The 19,396-nt window shown below is 44.1% G+C and overlaps 1 protein-coding gene across 1 annotated transcript; it reads left to right on the top strand.

Annotated features, from left to right (window-relative positions):
* The first annotated feature begins 338 nt into the window (after positions 1 to 338).
* Positions 339 to 4,500, top strand: LOC126848245 (midnolin homolog). The gene has a single exon (XM_050588996.1). It carries the CDS (start codon positions 2,171 to 2,173, stop codon positions 3,857 to 3,859), a length of 1,689 nt encoding a protein of 562 aa, XP_050444953.1. The 5' UTR covers positions 339 to 2,170; the 3' UTR covers positions 3,860 to 4,500.
* The last annotated feature ends 14,896 nt before the right edge of the window (positions 4,501 to 19,396 follow it).

The following is a 19,396-nucleotide window of genomic DNA, read 5'->3' as shown; positions in this document are numbered from 1 at the left end:
CAAATATATATATATATATATTGTAAAAAACGCGGTACTTACGCGCGATACGCTTGCACGGCGGCGTCTAATTCACTTGCCTTTTTCTTTATGTCTTCACGTGTCTGTCAGGGCGCAGTGCTACCACACAAATATCCAAAAAATTAAAAACCACAATTTAGAATTTCCTGCTTCGACAAAATTTTACATAAATAAAAGACCGTATCCTTTTCAAATGTATTTTCACAAAGTTTCTCTCTCCTTTTTTTCGCAACATATATCTTATTTCATTTTATGCATAAAATACGATATGCAACAAGGATAAAGAATCTTAAACTCTAATTTTGTAAACTGCGGAAATGATTACATGTGGTTACTCCGATATACATTCTGTTTTATAAAAAAATATAAAAAAAATTAGTAACAAAACTATAGACATAAAAAATATTATGTCGCGAAAAGAGTTAAATGTTTGTTTATTCTTGATAAAACTTGTAAATTTGGATTTTCTGTCAAAATATACGTACATACATTCGAGTAAAAAGAAAAAAATAGATCAATTTCAAAGCACACTTGTGCGAATGAATAAATATATTTCCCGACAGAGTCATTTGAATCGTGAAAATGGAATTTGGACTCTTCATTTCCGGAGCGTGTAAACCCGGCATTAGTCCGCCCGACGATCGACCACGCACGAAGTTGCCGGCGAATGCAATTCAGCCATCGGGAGGGGAGCCCGTCGAGGGTTCCCTAGGAGCTCGGCTCTCAGTCGCAGCTCGGCTGTCTGTGCGCGACGAGCATCTGCTTGCGTTGCTCTCCGTACACAAACACAGGCAAACGTCACATTCTCGCGCGCGCGCGCGCGTGCAGCACGTACACATACATACGCATATATACGTCGCCGTGGGACGTGCCCTCACGTCCGTATGAACGAGACGAATCGTACATATATACACGCGCGGGGGTGGCACCGGTGAGTTTTTCGTGTACGCGTAAGGCACGTTGTAAGGCGTAACGTCCCGTAAGAGACAAGAGGGGGAGGGGTGAAAAAGGAAAAAGGCAGAGAGACGATTTTCGAGGAGGCGGAACGAGACCGCGTCGAACGATATAGACGCCGCGCCGCATTTATACGACGGCGCATACGAATACATACACGCGACACAGGCATACGCGGCCAAGCGAACCGCACGCTACTACGCCCAGTCAGTCGAACGTCGGCTCGGGTCCGACGATACACCATCCCGACGATACGCTATCGCTATTACACACACTGACGTTTCCCACGGTTACGCCACGCGATTTTACGGAGATCTCCGACGAGAAGTTGACACGCGGTGGGACTGATTTCGCGAGCGGGGTGGCGATAGGCGTCGACGGCGATCGGGTTGCGCGACCCGAGCCTTCGAGCAGCTCGTGACGGTGAAGTGAAGCACGCGTGAGAGGCATCCGCGATTGGAGAAAGGACGAGGAAAGAAAGAGGAAGACGGAAGGAAAGGGAGTAAGGGAAGCGAGGAAGAGGGTTGCAGGACGATGGGTGGTCCTGACAGCGAGCGGTGACAAGAAAGAGGATCGTCCTGGATGAAGCGAGCATTAAACGCCAGGGATTAATCGAGGCGTCGTATGTAATTGGCACGCTAAAACGAGCTTTTTGTTCGAAATAAGAGAGTGAAATATGCGATAAAATCTCTTTGCTTGCGCGTTGGACTTCTCTTGGAAGCTTTACCTTGGTGTTGGATATATCCTCTTGGTCCAACCCTTGGCTAAGGCTATGAGCTGTAATCTTATTCTCTGGCTCGTTCGTGAGTGCATGAATTTAATCGGGGAATACCGTCATAGTCGTCACTGACCACTGACAAGTCTATCCTCATCAACGTCGTCGTCATCATCATTGATAGTAAGCGTTACGCTCTCATCGGCAAAGAAAAATTTCTCGAGCACGACAAGATAGTCGCGTACTTGAATCGAGCTCCCTGCTCAGGAGGCGCTTAGACGACGGAGCAATATCGAAATATTGACCAAGACGACGGGCAACTGCGAACCTCGTCGTCGCTGGCGAAAATCATCGCAAAAGTTCCGCGTCATGAAGGCCTAGCGTTCGACACCGTGGGTCATCGTGGGTCGTCAGCGTCGGGCGTGCAAGAAGGGACGGCGGAAGCCGGGATAGTAGGAGAAGGAGGAGGCATCCGACAACATGGCCGCCGCCTGCTACGAGAAGGAAGTAGTGGTAGGTGCCGCCGTACACCACGGACATGGGCACCACCATCATCATCATCACCATCATCATCATCATCACCATCATCACGGCAGCGGTGCCGTCGCATCGTCCATCGGCGGGGTGACCGGTCAGACAGTGCTGCCGGCGGCGTCTACCGGTCTCGACGATGTCACCGTCGTCGCTGCCGCTGCCGCTGCTTCCTCCGGCAACTCGTCCTCAACTACGGTAAACGTCGTCAATCCGGTGACGACGAGCGCTGCAGCTACGGCAGCTGCGGCCGCAGCCGCCGCTGCTACCGCGACCGCCGCGGCTGCCGCCGTGGCGATCAACAATTACAAGGTGCAGGAGTACAAGGACTACTCGCAGCCGCTCCACGTGGATTGTAGCGTCGAGTACGAGCTGCCGAGTCAGGCGAAACCGCCGCCCGGTGGCGGCGAACCCCTCCTAATGATCCATCCGTGCTACTATCGACGCGCCGAGCGCGAGAGGAGGAGCCCCTTCGTCAATAATCTGCCGCCACCAGCGGCACCAACGACGGCGCCTATGTCTGCCTCCCGCAGAAGCGGTCGTAGAAGCGGAACGGCGACGGCATCCGCGACCGCCGCTTCCAGCGGCGTCGCCGCCGTTACAGTCGCTACCGCGGCGATCGCGATCGCCGCTGCCTCTTCCTCGACGACAACGACGGTCATCCCACCGTCCAACAACAACGTCGTATCTACCAACGTCGTGCCTACCTCAGTCGTGTCACCGACAACGTCTATCGCGTCGTCCTCGGTTGCCGCGGCAGTGGTAGCCGCCGCGGACTCTGGCAGCGGTCTAATATCTACGAGCCATAGCCAGATGTCCGCTGTCACCATGGCGGCTTCGTATCGCGCGGCGCTCAACGTCGCGGCTACGTTATCTCAGCAGCAGCAGCAACAACAATCTCAGCGGCGGCATCATCCGCAGCAGCAACAGCCGAATCATCTTCATCATCATCATCATCGGAATCACACGCACGCTCATCATCATCAGCAGCAGCAGCATCACAGCCAGCAGCAACCGCAACAACGGCCCGTAACACCAACGGCTTCCGGTACAGCCGACCTCATCTCCGCCGATGAGAAGGCAGTCATATCAGGTATTTATCAACATTACTTCCGCGCCATGCGCGCCCACAATCATCAACACCGCCAGCAGCAGCAGCAACAGCAGCAGCAACATTGCACCACCGCGACTCATCAGCTTCATCATCAATCTCACCAAAGCGACCGAAGTTCCTCTTCTTCATCGGCGGTCACCTCCCCGACGTCCGCGTCGATTTCGGGTATCCTACGACAGTCTTATCAGCAAGCTTACAGCAATATCGCGGCGGCGAGCTCGAGCTCGAGCCATCATCGCGTCGGTACATCGGCGGTTGTCCATCATCCTTACAGGCGGCCGTCAGCGACGTTGCTATCGCGGGCGGCCTCGCATATCGGTCAACAGGCCTCCTCTTCATCCTCCTCTATCTCCTCCTCATCGTCCATATTCGGTGCTTCCAACGGCGTCGCTGCCGCCGCCGGCGTCTCTAGCGTTTACGCTAGCACGATACACAGGCATCACGCGAGCTCCCTGCACGCCCTTCAAACCGCCGCCGGCTTCTATGAGACGCCGAGCTATCACGCTCTCCTGCCCCAAAGTTAGACGATGGTCAAGTGCGATTACGCGGTATGTTGGGTCTCTACGCGTAAACAACCTGCAACAATATCAATAGTAATCATGATTGTACTATTATGAGTCGAGGCGAGCGCGTAATAGATTCTCGCAAACAGTCTCAGAACTGCTCTCCGATCTTCTCCCCTTCTTCTGTTATCCATTATCAGGTGCTCGATGAAAATTGATAAAATTCGATGATAAGGGCGAGGGCAAAATCGGAACGCGGTTCTCTGAGACTCTACACCGAAGGCCAACGAGATGGTAATTTTTTTTTTTTTTTAGACAATTATATTCGACATCAACATCTACATCATCATGAACGCGCATTCACGGCTCATTATAGTATCGCGGAGAAGACGACTGTACGTCGAGCGATTGTTTGATATCAAATGCAAAGTTATGCGGGTCGTCTATATCGAGTATATGGCCAATATTTATATTTTTCATGTATAGATTGTGCATGAACTATCACTTTACGCATAATTTACGTAGACGACAGATAATCGATATAGACGACGTTCGTAATAACGCCTATACTGGTTGTGCTCTGCTCTTCTTCTCTCTCCCCTCTCCCCCCCCCTCTCAAACTGTTTAAGAAAACCGATCGTTTAATAACTGACAATTTATAATTGTCGTTCTCTATACGATATTACTTTTCCGGATGTATCGAAGGAAGCTCGATCAATATCGGAAACAAAGCGATTATCGTCACTATTGCACAGTTTCGTGTCGTTCTTGTCGACGTTTTTATACGCGCAATTAAATTACGCGAAATTTCATGCGAATCTAAATAATAGAATAATAAAACGAAAAATATGCTGCGAAAATATAAACAGTCCCTCGAGTGTTAAATTTTCGGAAGAACGATAAAGATCTGGGGGATATAAAATCTTTTCGCGCATAGTCGATAATCTCGAGTAATTTCCTCCCCTCCCCTTCCTCCTTCCTTCCTTTCTTTCTCAGCATGGGCTATGATGTAAGCAGACAAACGCCGCCGACTGCGATATACGTCGTTTAGCAGAATCGTTTTTACAAGCAGTCCCTTTTTTTTAACACATCCTGCTGAATATACTACGCGTTGAACGACACAGTTCGGACAGTTTTATACACATGGACAGATGCGTAGCATCCAAAACTATACGGTTCCCAACCGCTCGCTCTCTTCGTCACGACAATTTGCAGACGAGGATGCCGACGACGACGATCTAAATGGTGGACTTGGGCTTCTTCGTCGTGACGAGGGCGGTTATATGGGATTATGATCCGGGGGGTATCCGGGTTCTTCGCCTTCTCGGTGTGGAGCCACTTTAATCCGCAGAGAAAACCCGCGCCCGCTCTCTTCTCTCTCTCTCCCTCTCTCTTTCTCTCTCACTCTGTTCCATGCGACTTATCATCTCGATCGTTAAAAGTGCATGCGGGTGGGTCTATAGCGCGCATAGTCGGCATAGGGTACATCTGTCTCCCCATGCGCATGTATGGGGTGTCCCAAAAGCGAGAGACAGCCGTAATAAATCGATGTTTCCTCCTTTTTTTGATATATTACCCTTCATATTTATGAAAAGAATTAACTTTAATGTACACTACGCAAAAAGAAGTACATAAAATTACACGTAAACAATAAGTGTAAAATTACACGATAAATAATGTCATAACGTTTCGATTGACTTATTGTGCAATGTAATTCTGTCATGTTTTTTTTTTTTGCAGTGTAGCAGGTGTTTTAAAAGCACGGCGAAAAACCTTGTATCGGTATTGTAAGGCTCTTATTTGCACGATGTTGGTTGAAAGGTGTTTTCAAAAAGAAGAAACATTAAATTGCAATTGATATTAAGTGACATTAAAGGAATTGTTAATTCAGAGAAATCAAAAGCGATCGTCTTCTTATTCTCTATCCATCTATTACGATTAGATCTGTCTTTGAAAAAGACTATTCTCGAACGCTATATTTTTTCTCTCGCCAATATTTAACTTTAACTACAAGTCGGGACGAAATCTCGAGTTAACATTCCATTAAATCGGAGTCTTCCGAATTTTCGAATGTCCACTTGAAATCGAATTAAACGCGCCTCGGGCGACGGGTGTTTGCCAAAGTCCGACTTCACCGGAGTCATCCTTCAACCGCTCCAAGACGAGGGTAACCAATCGTCCTTCTTCATCGTTTCTCTCTCATCCAGTTCGCTCTTTCAGAGCGAACGTTAGCCGCGCTTCGTTTCGGGGAAGTCTCGAGTTCGCGTTCGAGACACCCTGTATAATCGCCGTCGCGCCGACACAACGACCGTACGTGCCGCGTTCGTTGTTGACGGTGAGCGGGTGGCCGGACGGGCAGGCACCGAATAAACACACGTCGTGTGCATACACACGCACAAGCACGCATACACGCATATGTAAGCACAGCGTACATATTACACACACATGCGATAGACTTTACGGGAGGAAGGGGAGGACAGTTGAAATGATGGTCGCTCGTACATACACACTGTGAGGTTTCATCCACCTGCAATGAACGCGCGACTTCAGGTAGAGAAAAGAAAAATGCCCGTTTGCTTAGGGCCGCATTAGCATCTACTAACGTTCTCCAGGCCGGCGTTTTCGGACCCCGCCGTCGAAACTCGCCTCGAGAACTCGTGAGATGTCGTTCCCCCTCCGTTTCCCCATTCCCCGCGTTTTCTCTTTCTTTGCGTTCGCTCCTCCATTATTCAGTATCCTCCAGAAGAATAGAGGACGTCGTCCATATTCTTGAAGGATGGACAGCATATTCGAGGTTTTCGAGGCTCTCTCCGGTTTCACGGTATTCCATGTGCAACTGCTACGGTATTCGCGGTTCCGTCGCGGGACGTCCACGAGACACCGTGAAATTCTCGTCTGTTTTCGGGATGGAGAGTCCTTTCGTATATAGATAAATTTATCCTGTTCTTGAGATATGTAGAAAGAATGTTTATAAAACCTCTCATATATCTTTAGAAAGATCTATATTGATTTTTGATCCCATGGATTCTCGGTTACGCATATCCTCAAAACCGCAGATCTCTTTGCAATAAACTATAAATTTTTAGATCGCGTACATCTAAAAAGGACGTCTCGGATGTCAACGTTTGACCGCAGATACTAGAAAATCAACTGAAACAGAGACAGCACGATAAATAGAGAAATAAACTTTTCTCTTATATTTCATAAAAATTTTTTTGTAAAAATCAACATCTCTAATTTTTGTATTAATTTGTGGAATATGCAGTTTTATTTAGATATCTGTGTCTTACGGATAATGTGATGTATGATGCGAGTAAGCATCGAATTTGTTCAACGGTATCTACTTTAATGAGCAAAGATTTGTAAAAGTATGTCACGCTTTATTACACTCTATCAGGAAAAAAAACGCAGGTATTTGTCACACGATTTGAAATTCAGATATCTTTTCGAACGTTCATATAAATCCGAAATTCGGGGGAGAATGATAAAGATGTATGATGTAAAAGCCATCGTGAATGTAATGGAATAAATTTGACTTCGTGGTGTTCGACGCCGAGACCCGCCTCGCGATCGTTTACCTTCACCGGTAGATTTATTAGTGGCGTGATTCATTCGTCGGGATGATGGCTTTTCGCAGTTCGGCCCATCTGCGACGGACTTGAGGCCCAGGTATAAATTCAGGTCGTTTATTTAGGCCTCGCGGCGCTTTTCTTGTCAGAATCCCTCTCTCTCTCTCTCTCTCTATCTATCTATCTATCTAGCTCTCTATCTCTCTCTCTCCTCTGCTCTCCTGGGAGATCTCTTTCTCGATCTCTTTCGAATTCCTCGCCTCCATTATTCAGCGTTTCCAGCCGAGCAACGTCGCCGTTTCGAGAGCGAAAATCGATGCCGCGATGACGCGATCGACGCCGATAAGCATCATTGTACATCTTGCCAGCGACGTTGCCGTATGATAACACGACCGGTAGTTTCCAATCGACTGATGTGGTTTCACCTCGCCTCATAAACAGCGTTCTTTTTCCGACTTTTCCGACTTTTCCTTCCCCGCTTCACGATTCTTTCGCGATAAAATTTTAATTTTGACTCCAACACGAATCATTATACGACTATGACATACTAAGAATACATTTCGATTTTGATATGCTAAAGAGAGAATGCGTAAATATATCGAGTATAAATTTATATCTAACAATAAGTTATAAAGTTATAGTTCATTGCGTAGTGTGTGTTCATTTGGGGGAAACAAATAGGGAAACATTTATCAGCCCCTTCTTGGTCGCGCGCCAGGGTTAATTATTCGAGTTCTGGAATTATCCCTCTTCTCTTTCCCGCGGGAAAGATATAATCCGAGGTTTAATCCTCGGCAGAACCGAGTCCTGATGTATAACATGGCGAACTGATGGTGCGGCTCATTTATCGTCCGAAATTCGAGAATTAGTTGCGAAAAACGATCCGGTGTCGCGAAACTCGAAACTGACGATATGTTTCGGGAATACTTGGCAGGAGAATTGAAAATTCACGTAAATGTCACGTGTAAAGCCGATATAATTAGCGTCGCTCGGTTTCGGATCAAGTTGAAAGAAGCAAGGGAAGATGTGAGATTACAATCCCTTTTTCGGAGAGGAGCGAGCGCCTTTACGAAGAAGGACAAAATTGTCGCGACGCAATTAACGACGACGAGCGGCGAACGCGATGGAAAAACGACATTCGCCCGAGATCGTGATATCCGTCCCACGACGCTTAAAGCAGCAATTAAAAGCTCGTTACTCACTCGTCCTTCTATTAATTATTCGAGACACTGACCGGGCGTGTCGCGCGAAAGCGGAAACTGCGATTGATGATTCGTCCCGAACGTCGAGGACGATCGAACATCACGAGGATATAGACTTGCTCTTCTCATCCGCACTGTGTCTCATTTCTTACTGAAACTGAAGTATTTGCGCGCAATATTTAATCTGATTTGGCGAAAATGATATTTTGAAAAGAATTCAATAATTTGTAATACAATTAATGCCTCCGGAGTTTTACTAACAGTGAGCTTGTCAACAGAGAACGATTAAAATGCGATATTTTCAAGAGATATAAAACGAATTGTGTTAGAGCTTTGTATAAATAATTTCCAAGAAAAAATTTTTTTTTTTTTTTTTTAGATATATAAAGAGCATAGAGAATTTTTGAAAAAAATTCCTAAAGGAAGGAGAAAAGACTACGAATACTTTATCTTCGAAGAGATCCGTGACTGATGCAAAGGATGGACAGCGGGCGGTCATCTCCTCATTATGACCTTAACGATTCGTCTTTCACTTTGAGAAGGGAACAAGACATTAAAATCAGCACATTTTGCTACTTATCCATTCTTTTTTTCATCTCGAATAATAATAGAGCGATAGGTTAGGTGTTCTTTAACTAAGTATTTCCCAGCGGATTAGATACACGCTATCGTTGTTTGTCTCGCGCTTAACGCCGTACAGGTTTCCAACGTGAAGACTCTCCAGTGTTCTAAAATCTATCCGTATTCTTAAAGCGCGGCCGCTCGCTAAACGACTTAACACGTGACCGACAATCATCTTAACATCGAGCTCTCCGACGCATCGCATTTTTTTCCCGTCGCATTCGTCGGACAAAGAAATTCACTCATATACGAACACTGAAACGTCACTACGATACAGCTGATACTATCTAAACGTTTAAGTGCAACAATAATCATGCTAGTTTAATTTTATAAGTGTATAGTTTACAGTAGCAAAATTATTTTATTTTCGTTGATAAAGACTTACGAGAAAAACTTGTGACAATTAAAAATCTAATTTTAATTACATTAAGATGTGAATCTCGATAATTACTTTATTTAATCTCGGAAAAAATTCTTATTTTTTTTTAAATTGAAATTTATTCTTGCAAGAAAAGCGAAAAAAATATCTTTATGTAATCTTAAAATAACAAAAAACAAAGACATCTTATATTTCGTGAATTATATCTTTCATTGCATTTTTGTCGCCTACTCTCTGAGACTTTTGTCTTTTGAAGCATTCGTCTGTGAACATTATCGTTATCAAGATAAGCATCAATCATTCAGCCACAAAAGCGTGCATAAAATTATAATACACAATTCGTCTCTCTCTTTTATGTTTCAAATTTTTTTTTACGGCACTTTCTACAGAATCGAAATTACTTATGAAAGCAAACGCTCTTCCATTTGAAGCGCAGACACGAATAATTTTAATCGAATTTTTCGCTTCGAATAAGAACAAAAATAATTTATTCTGTTTTATTTATGCATTTTTTCAATTGATTCAAATCTTATTTCACGATACTATTTAAAATATTTTTGTTTATAGAAACAAATTTTTCCTATATGAGCATCCGTAAACGAATAATTTTCTTCGCATTCTTCGTAGTACGCTTCGATAAATAAAAAAACAAAACCATTTGCTCCGTTTTATTCATACCGAGATCAATATCGCACAATGGAAAACTTTTAATGGACGATTCTGACTATTGTCGGTTATTATGTATATATGTATAACAAGATGACTAACGAAACTGATGCCGATATATTGAAATTGAAATTATGTTTGTCGTTTATATTATTTCACGGCAATCTGTTGTTTATTTATAGAGGCAATTTTTATTTTCTTAGCGCTTTCATAACAAGAATACGATCGATAACATCAAACTTGAGAAGATTTTTTCGATATGAATGCGTTAGGTACATGCTGAGGAAATAATGTCAAACCGCATCTCTCTCTCTTTCTCTCTCGCATCTGTCGGTAAATGTATGATATGAATGTGGACCTTTGAATCTGCGGAGATCGGATCTCGGATTCCTGTTTCCTGCAGGCCCCATCCGCCCTCACTCACAGTGACGTAACTACTGACCGTACATCCTCGCATGCATACGCACACGTACAATGCACGTAGTCCTCTCGAGAAGCAGTACAAGTTCGTTATGACTAAAAACCTACAATTCTGGAATATTAACGAACATTCTACGCAGACCGACGTTGATGAACTTGCTAAATTCTGGCACTCGAGCCGCAGAGCGTCCCATCTGCTTCCCTCCTGCCCCCCTCACCCCTTTCCTCGCCACACTTTCGTCTCTTTCCGCTAAATCCTTTTTTTGCGGCTCTCTCACGTCGCGGTCGCGTTACAGGAAATGGAAACGGCGGCTGCGTCGCGTCATAGTCATCGTGGTCATTCTACATATCTGTCGCTCTCTCGTTCTCTCTTTCACTGCTCGTCCCCTTTTTTTTCCCCTCACTGTTCCTCGTATCGCAGCCTGCCCTCTCTCTCTCTCTCTTCCTTCCTTTCTCCGTCGCTCTTTTCCGTCCCGCGTTCTCGGTGTGGCGCATCTCTAGAAACCCGAGCGAGACGTCCAAGCCGGCTCGGGTTTCGTCTTTTTTGTCCCGCGCCCGCCCTTTTCAAAGCGCGCGCTCAAGGAGAAACGGACGTAGGGACGAAGAGGAAGGGAAGGACGCGGGAAGGGAAGACCGTGTTTCGTTCGTTACACGGTAACGATCGATCAACGTGACCGCACGACCGCATCGAGCAAACCGCGACGAGAGAGATAGAGTACCGGGACTGACTGGGGCTTATTGAGGGGTAAAGGGGGCGATCGAGATGGGGATCGGTAGCCGAGGAAGCCCTTCCTCCCGTGACCTGGCACGAATTTTCCAAATTCCAATTGCTAAACCAAAAATATCTCTCGTTACCCTCATCCTCGACTGTCGATCTTGTGAACGCTTTGATAAAATATCGTTGCGTATGAATGCGTATGATTTGTGCATCAAATCCTGGCTCTTTTTTATGTCTAGCAAATGAAAGATAGTGTGATATATCCTTCGGTTATATCTCAGTGACAAAATACAATGTTTAATTCGGGATTTGTATTTTTTCGCTCGCGATGTTGAAAGCAACAAAATTTTTCGAGACAATACGTGAAACAGTATTTCGAAGTTAGAAATATATATTTTGCTCCGTTTTATAAGCTTGTAAGCTGTAAGATATATCGAAAATTTATTAAAATAAACGCGCCCTTGATTTTTCGAAAGATTAAGATCGTTAAGGAACAAAGCATTCATTTTTCGGACAATATTAGCCTTTACTATATAATAGTTTTGGGGAAAAGAACACGTATAGCTGGGTCGAAAAGGGCGTTTATTTAATCGTCCCGGGCGTATATCTCAAAAAGTCATTAGCACACTCGCGCGTTTCGCAGAAAGAGCCGTCGGATTTAACCGCGTCCGTAATTTCCCTTGTGCCGGGCCGGCTTTTGCCTCGTGAAAAATGTGCGGAATCTTGAAAGAGGATCGACGAGCACTTTGGCGGGCACAATGGCGCGGGGCCGAGAATGATTCGCGAATCGGTAACGCCATTGTGGAAGGAAAGGCACGGGAAAACTGCCTAGGAAAGTCTAGGAAAATCTATACTCCCCTTTACGCATGCACTCGTGCGATTCTATCGATCGAAAATACAGCATTGATTCCCGATTGTTATTTCAGATGCCATCCCCGAAGGGAAAACGTTTTGAAAATTCTAAAAACAGACTGGACAAAAATTTGAAGAAGCGAAAAAATAATACTACCATAAAACTCTCTGAAAACTGTGAAATGGAGAATTAAAAAAAAAAAAATATTTTGATAAATATCTTATATATAACGTACATACACAATAATGATGATTTATATTCGATTTTAAAACATATTTTTTTATATCCATTTTTCGAAATTATTAGAAATTTTAGTGCTATTTCAAAGACGTATTCGGAAGTAGCATTTTCTTTTATATACTCGTATGTACTCGTCTTTTACTTTTCGATTGTTAAGAACAATTTGTGTTCTTTTTTTCTAAAAAGAATTTCCACCGTTACTGCTGTGAACAACATTTTTCCGTTCTGTCATGATTTTTTTGTCTTTAAGTATAGGCGACATTGCATTCCGCTGATGCTGACCAATTTTTGCCGAACGTCCAGATCGGTGCCTTTATTTTGCACGAAAAAAAAAAAAATGGAAAAAAATTTGCCTCGGCGGCGGCGCGGAATTTCCGGGGGAACGAGCTCGGTTTTATCTATCGCTCGAATTATTGACGGGATGTGAGGGAAGCAGGCCGACGGGATATATACAGGGTGTCCGGAAACCGGAGCCGTGCGAACGCACGCAGAAATGACGGCAGAAATTATTCCGTAATTATACGCAGTCGAGAAATGTAATACTTAAAACTAATAAAGTATGAGATATACACCATCGTCATTAATACTTTCGGAATACGGTATTTTAAGGAAATCGACATATGTGAAATATCGAATAAAAATGTTTTAACCGTTTTAATATCGATCTTGATATCGATAAGCTTTTATATTTCAAAATAACATTTTTTTCATTAAACGAAGAAAATCTATTATTAAAAACAAGAGATCGGAGGTAATAAAAGAGACATTCTCACTTAATCTTGATCGCTACTACTGCACGTCGATTCTATCTTTCTCTTTTCGAAAAGTAGTTTGTTTCTTCATTTCCTGACAAAGTCATCTCCTTTCGCGGTTGATTCGTTTCGCTAGCGCGGAAAAGTCCTACAAACGTTTTCCAAGAAAATATTCACCATATAGATGCAATTTCCGGGACCGATCGTTTGGACCGCACTATTTTTCGATATTGCCGATATTTGAGGAAGCCGGAGAACGATTTTTTTTACGCGGCCAATCGGCCGATAGCCGCCGGAGTTATTACGATCCTTCGGGACATCGGGCTCGATCGTGTATACAGGGTGTCCGAGATAGCCGTCGCTTTTACCGCAAAATATTTTCTGCACCGACAGTCTCGAATAGCTTAAAGTTATATAACAGAATATGTACATTTTTTCAACATTGAAAAGCTTTCCTAAAAAAAAAAAAAAAAATTCTCTTTCATGAAAATATCAAATCTCACATTCAATCTCAGAGACGAACCGTTGTGATCTTTTCGTGTCATGAACGGTTTGCATTTACATGTTATTGCCCGAAGTAATAAATTTGAAAGATCGCGTTATATACGCGCGCGCATATACATAATTCCCGGGGAACCTCGTCCCCCTCTTTCAGAGACCATTGCCCGTCATGACTCGGGGCACAACTACTCGCCCGAGGGTTAAACTTCGACGCTGGGCCGATAGATATATATATATTTGTATAACGACGGCAGAGGATGGGGGAATTATATCGTGCCTCGTTGAAACCCTCGTCGGTCTCGTCGTCGTTACGTAACGCCGGTCACGGCATTAGGTAATTAGGAAGCGTCGCGCGCGAGCGCGAAACATCGTCGTAGTCTTCGAAAGGGCTTCCGGACGCGACGTCACTGGACTTCGCGGATTGGGAATGAAAAATGAGCGCAGGGAGAGGTTCATCGTGATGGGAAATCCCCGATTTTGTATCGATCGGTCGCTAATCGTCGGGCGTTTGCCCGATAACGGACGTTCGTCGACAATCTTGGGACTTCGGACGTTTAAAAGCGCGTATAGATAAAGATTAAATGTTGCGCTATTTTTATGTTTGATTTACATTGAGATCATCGATGAAGATTGCGCCTCGTAAACATTGCCACTGTGTAGACTTTCAATATAATTCATATATTTTATATTCAATCTTCGTTTCCACATTTTTGTATTAACATATATTTAATTTTTCATTATTTTCACGTGTTTGCCATAAATGTTAACGATCTTGGAATTTTGGTATATTTGAAAGTAGCGAGCATTAAAAATTACATCAAAATATATAATTATTTTTACATCCTATCTTATCTGTAAATTTGTTCGCGGAGCGATTTAGAATTTCAGAGAACATTTGAGATCCAACATTCCGTTATTTCTATATTTATATATATAACTTGTCATACTCGTGTCATTCTCCATCAATCTTTCGATACTCTTCGTCACGTGACATCTTTTAGGCATTCTAAATTTATGAAACCGCTTTTAAATGCTTTTTACACATTCTTTGCGCGCGTTATTTCGGATACAAGTTACAAGACTTGAATAGAGACAGTCAAAGAGCCTTGAACGATCTTAACTCGGATGTCTACGTATTTGCGTGACCGACAAACTTAAAAATCAGACTCTCATTCGCACCTGCATTTAGACCTGCTCAACGCAGTCGTCTAATTACAGAGTCTCGCGTATGTGAAGGTGAACTTATATTTAGCGGTGAATATGCGCCAAAAACTCGGACCCTTCAGTCATTATCTGGCCTGACATTTCGCTTAAAAAAACGGAGGGCTCGTTGAAAGGGGCAAGAAAAAGAAGAGGGAGAAGAAGACGAATTAGGCGCGTTAGGGTACCACGGAATTCCGAAGCGCACTAACAATAAGTCGTGCCCCCTCTCCCCCTCTATTTTGTCATACGCCGCCATACTTTACGGTATCTGGATCCTTCTTTTTCCCTCTTGCTTCTCTTTCTCTCGCCGGTAGTAGTAGTGCGCGATGTTAGACGCGTACATAAAATGCGATCGCGTTCTCCGTAGCCGCGAAAGGAAGAAGAGAAACCTCTCGCACACATGAACGGGGAACGCAAGCGCGCGCCATTGTTGTCGGGGGCTGTCTCGTCCGTCGAGAGAGAGAGAGAGAGAGAGAGAGAGTGAGCGCGGCGAAGGGTGAGGGGAAAAAGGGCTTCCACGGGGACCGAGATACAATCGCCTCGAGATTTCCGTGCCCCCTTCCGCGCATATCGGGCACCGAAATTACTCTCCCGATTTCGAAGATCTCGGTATCGCGGTTAAGACGGAAGAGCGAGAAAGAATAAAGTGGAAATAGCAGAAAAAACGAGACGGGATGGTAATAATAGTTTTCGGCTTCTTTTTTTTTACAAAGAGAACGCCCGTTGATCATATCTTCTTCTCTCGAGAACGATTGGTCAAAGTGATATAATTCTCGTTGCATTTATATATTTGATCCCGAATGCATCATTCTTTGTCCTTGAGGGGGACGCTTTAGAATGTCAATAAACGCTTTGTTCATTCATTTATATTTTACAACGTACATATACTTTATAACAGAACGTACCTGCGTATCCAAGAGCTTTCGCTCGAGGCTAGATTGAAGGCGAAAATGTTTCGTCATAAATTCCCATAAAATGAATGAAAAGAACGAAGGGAGAAAGAGAGAGAGAGAGAGGGAGAGAGAGCGAGAGAGATGGAAAGGGCGAATTTGTTACGCGTACCTGGTCAAAAACACCGCGCAGCAGGTGAATACAAAGGTAACGTAATTAACCGCAATCAACGCGGTAACATACTTTATCGAAAGAAAATAACTGAAAGATAGTATCAAAACTGATGGTAGTACCAAAAAATAAAAAAAAAAACGGAAGAGATTTGTTTCTTCAAGCAAAAAATTTTTTTTTGTCGAAACACGCACATACATACACACCAATGTACCAAAAAGGCGACACCGCCTCATTGTCAAGTAAGTAACGTTCGCTTTCCTCTTCTTTCGGAACGTTCAAACGAGAGAAACGGGCTCCTTATGTGTTTGCGAACATCCCATCTCCCGTTTCTCTTTCTCTCTCTCTCTCTCTTTCTCTCTTTTCTTCTTCCTATTTAACACATATATACACACACGATGCACACATACGTACGCCAGTAACGTATTCGAACGCATACGGAGATACACACGCCCACATAATACAGAGCGTCTCGTTTTAATCGATTTACGCGAATATTATTAAAGTTATTATTGGAGCTGCAGGGTTGAGAAAAGACTATACAGTGACACTTGTTTATAGATAAAGGCGTTTCGAATATTCGAACATATATATACATATATTTTTTTTAACAATACATCGTACATGGTAAAACGGGACACCTTGTATGTACGCACACATACGTCCGAAGCGGCTACGCACGGGGCTCTTTGTCCGAACGGCGTTTTGAGATCGTTACACGCCGCGCGCGCGATACCGTCATATAGTTCTCTTTTATCGCCGGTATTACTTCTCGCATTTAGATATTGTATACTGGTACCGCCCGTATATATCCGTTCGCTTCCACAAGCCCTGGCCGCGCATTTATTATTATTACCCCAAACGGCCGGCTCGCCGCACCGACTGAGAGAGAAAAAGAGAGAGAGAAAGAGACGAGGATTGAAAGGGAGGGAGATACCACTATATATTACGGGACACGTTAAACGGTCCTCCCTCGACCCTCCCTCGCGCCGTGCCATCCACGAGGAATCCTCGCTCGTGAGAGCTCTATTTTGCATGGAGGGATCGGAAGCTCACTTCCCATTGCTCACCCGTGTTGGGGATGTACAAAGTGTACGATATTTTGCATACATGGGACAATGTACGAACTTTTTGTTTTTTTATTTAATTTCTCAAATAGAACTCTTGCATTTATGTGACATCGAAGTGTCCGAATCCGCGGGTGTGAAAGAAAGATATCAAAGACAAAGACACGAGAGAAGAAGATTAATATTTATATTAATCTCACTATTAAAATTACTCAGATATCAGCATTGTACTATTTGAATTTTGGCGAACTTTCGTCTGTCGAAAAATTAAAGCGTAACAGAGGAAAACATCTCATTTAGAACGTAGAAGATGCTGGAAAATCTCCACTAAGAGAGAGGGGAGGGAGATAAAAATCTCCTTTTCCCTTCGACTAGAAAGTAATGGCGCCACGTAATCGGGACACCCCGTAGACACGCGGAGAGACCCACCAAGCGCGCTTGGGCGTTAACGTTTAATGTCAGCGAAACCGGCCCCAAGAGTCCAACGTGCCCAACGTAGGAAAAACCAACGCGTTTTCCTTCGCCCAGCTTCGACCCCCGTTGCCGCCGTCGCCGCGCCTCCCCCCTCCCCCCCTCCTCACTCCGCCCACCGCTTGTGAAAATAATCCACGTTCTGTCCGCCTCGCTTGGGTAAAAACCGGGGATTCTCACATCGAGCGGGAGGAGTAGGACGATCCGACTAGGTAGAGAAGGGGGGCAGGGGAAGGGGGCCACCGCCTGTCCTCGTTTAGAGACGCGAATGCTCTCGTTTCGTGTCAAATCGCCAAATTTTCGAGACCGTCGTGCTTTCTACCGAACGATCATCGTTCTCCCAGAATTTCGCCCCTCACCATCACCACCACCACCACCACCACCACCACCATCATCATCATGACCACCCTTCCGTTCCCCATCCATCCATCAGCCGCCTGCTCGCTGTGAACATGGCCGAGCGATAGCGCGCGCGCGCGCGCGCATACCTTATATAGTTCACTACTGTTAACTCGGCCTTAAAAGAAGAAAACAAGTGACGTAAACTGCCTCAAATTATTAATATATATGTATATGTATAGTTTTGTACGGAGTAGCCCGGGGGATCGAGTAAGGTCGGGACGCATTACGATTTCCGCTCGTCGAAAGACTTTGTTCGATGAAATACGAATCGCGAGATCGCAATGTCAAGGTAACGAAGTAGATTCGCGTGGTTGAAGTCCACGCCGGGCCACCCCGTACATATACGAGCTAGCGCCCTTAATACTGACTGAGCAAAAAAAGCCTATATCGTGTATAATGTACGTTAAAATAATCCGCAGTATGCGTAGCGTATACTCGTCTGAGCGAACAGTGTCTAAGCCTAAGCGCGCGATGAACAAGACGAATGAGAAGCGGCAGACACGCGCTTTTTTGTATGCGAGAGAATTAGAGAGGCCGACCAGCGATGGAACAGCGTGACGCGAATTAACATCGAAACACGAATTCATTAATGTCGAAAAGTAAGACTTGCGCGAGAGAAGAATCTCCGGGCCGCCGAGAAACGTAGATTCTTCTCGGATAGAGCGAAGAGAATCATGTAATGAGCGATAATTATACCGCTCGCGAGATATAACGTCAAATACCATCTCTGAACAACCTCGTACAGCCGCGTTTGCGGTACCGAATACTCTCCGAACGTCCTTCCTCATCCATGCCTGCCGCAGCAATGTGTAATTCTGATTAATTATTTTATCAGGATCAAGTAGTCTTCCCGTTGAAAATATGTCAAGCTTTAGATGAGACTGGAGACTATTCGAATAATACGAGATTGGCGACTATTATAGAATAATTTGCCTCTGTTCTGAAAGAACGTCATGAATCATTTTACAATTTATTCTATCCATTGTAGGATCCAACATCTCTTTTGATTCGAAAGATTTAAGGAGAAACTGCATGTATCAGTTGTATGAAAAATTCATAAATCTAACATTTCAGGAATTTGATTGCGCATGAACTAGTTATTAATTTTATATTTTGAAAAGTTAAAAATATGCTTTCTTTGCGCAATGTCAACTTCATGAATATCTCGAAATGTATTAGATTTATTTACTTTTGACATAACTGTTTCGTCCACTTCATCCTTACATATTTGCAACGACTAAAAAAAATAGTTTTATATATTTGGATATATCCAAATTTATAAAACTATTTTATATATTATATATATAAACATTCTTTTATCTAGCAACGTTTTTTCCGTGAATTTGAAACCGTTTCTCTCCTCGATGGATCCGCCTATGTGGACATGAGATATCGTCTCCCCTCCTTCGGCGGAACGTTTCGATTTCATCGA

Source organism: Cataglyphis hispanica, chromosome 3, assembly GCF_021464435.1.
Source record: "Cataglyphis hispanica isolate Lineage 1 chromosome 3, ULB_Chis1_1.0, whole genome shotgun sequence".
NCBI lineage: Eukaryota > Metazoa > Arthropoda > Insecta > Hymenoptera > Formicidae > Cataglyphis > Cataglyphis hispanica.
Note: the sequence above shows the minus strand (reverse complement) of the source record. Positions and strands in the feature narration are given on the sequence as shown.

What these genes read in the sequence shown, in the direction of transcription:
- LOC126848245 (XM_050588996.1), top strand. Translation starts at nt 2,171, where the DNA reads ATGGCCGCCGCCTGCTACGAGAAGGAAGTAGTGGTAGGTGCCGCCGTA.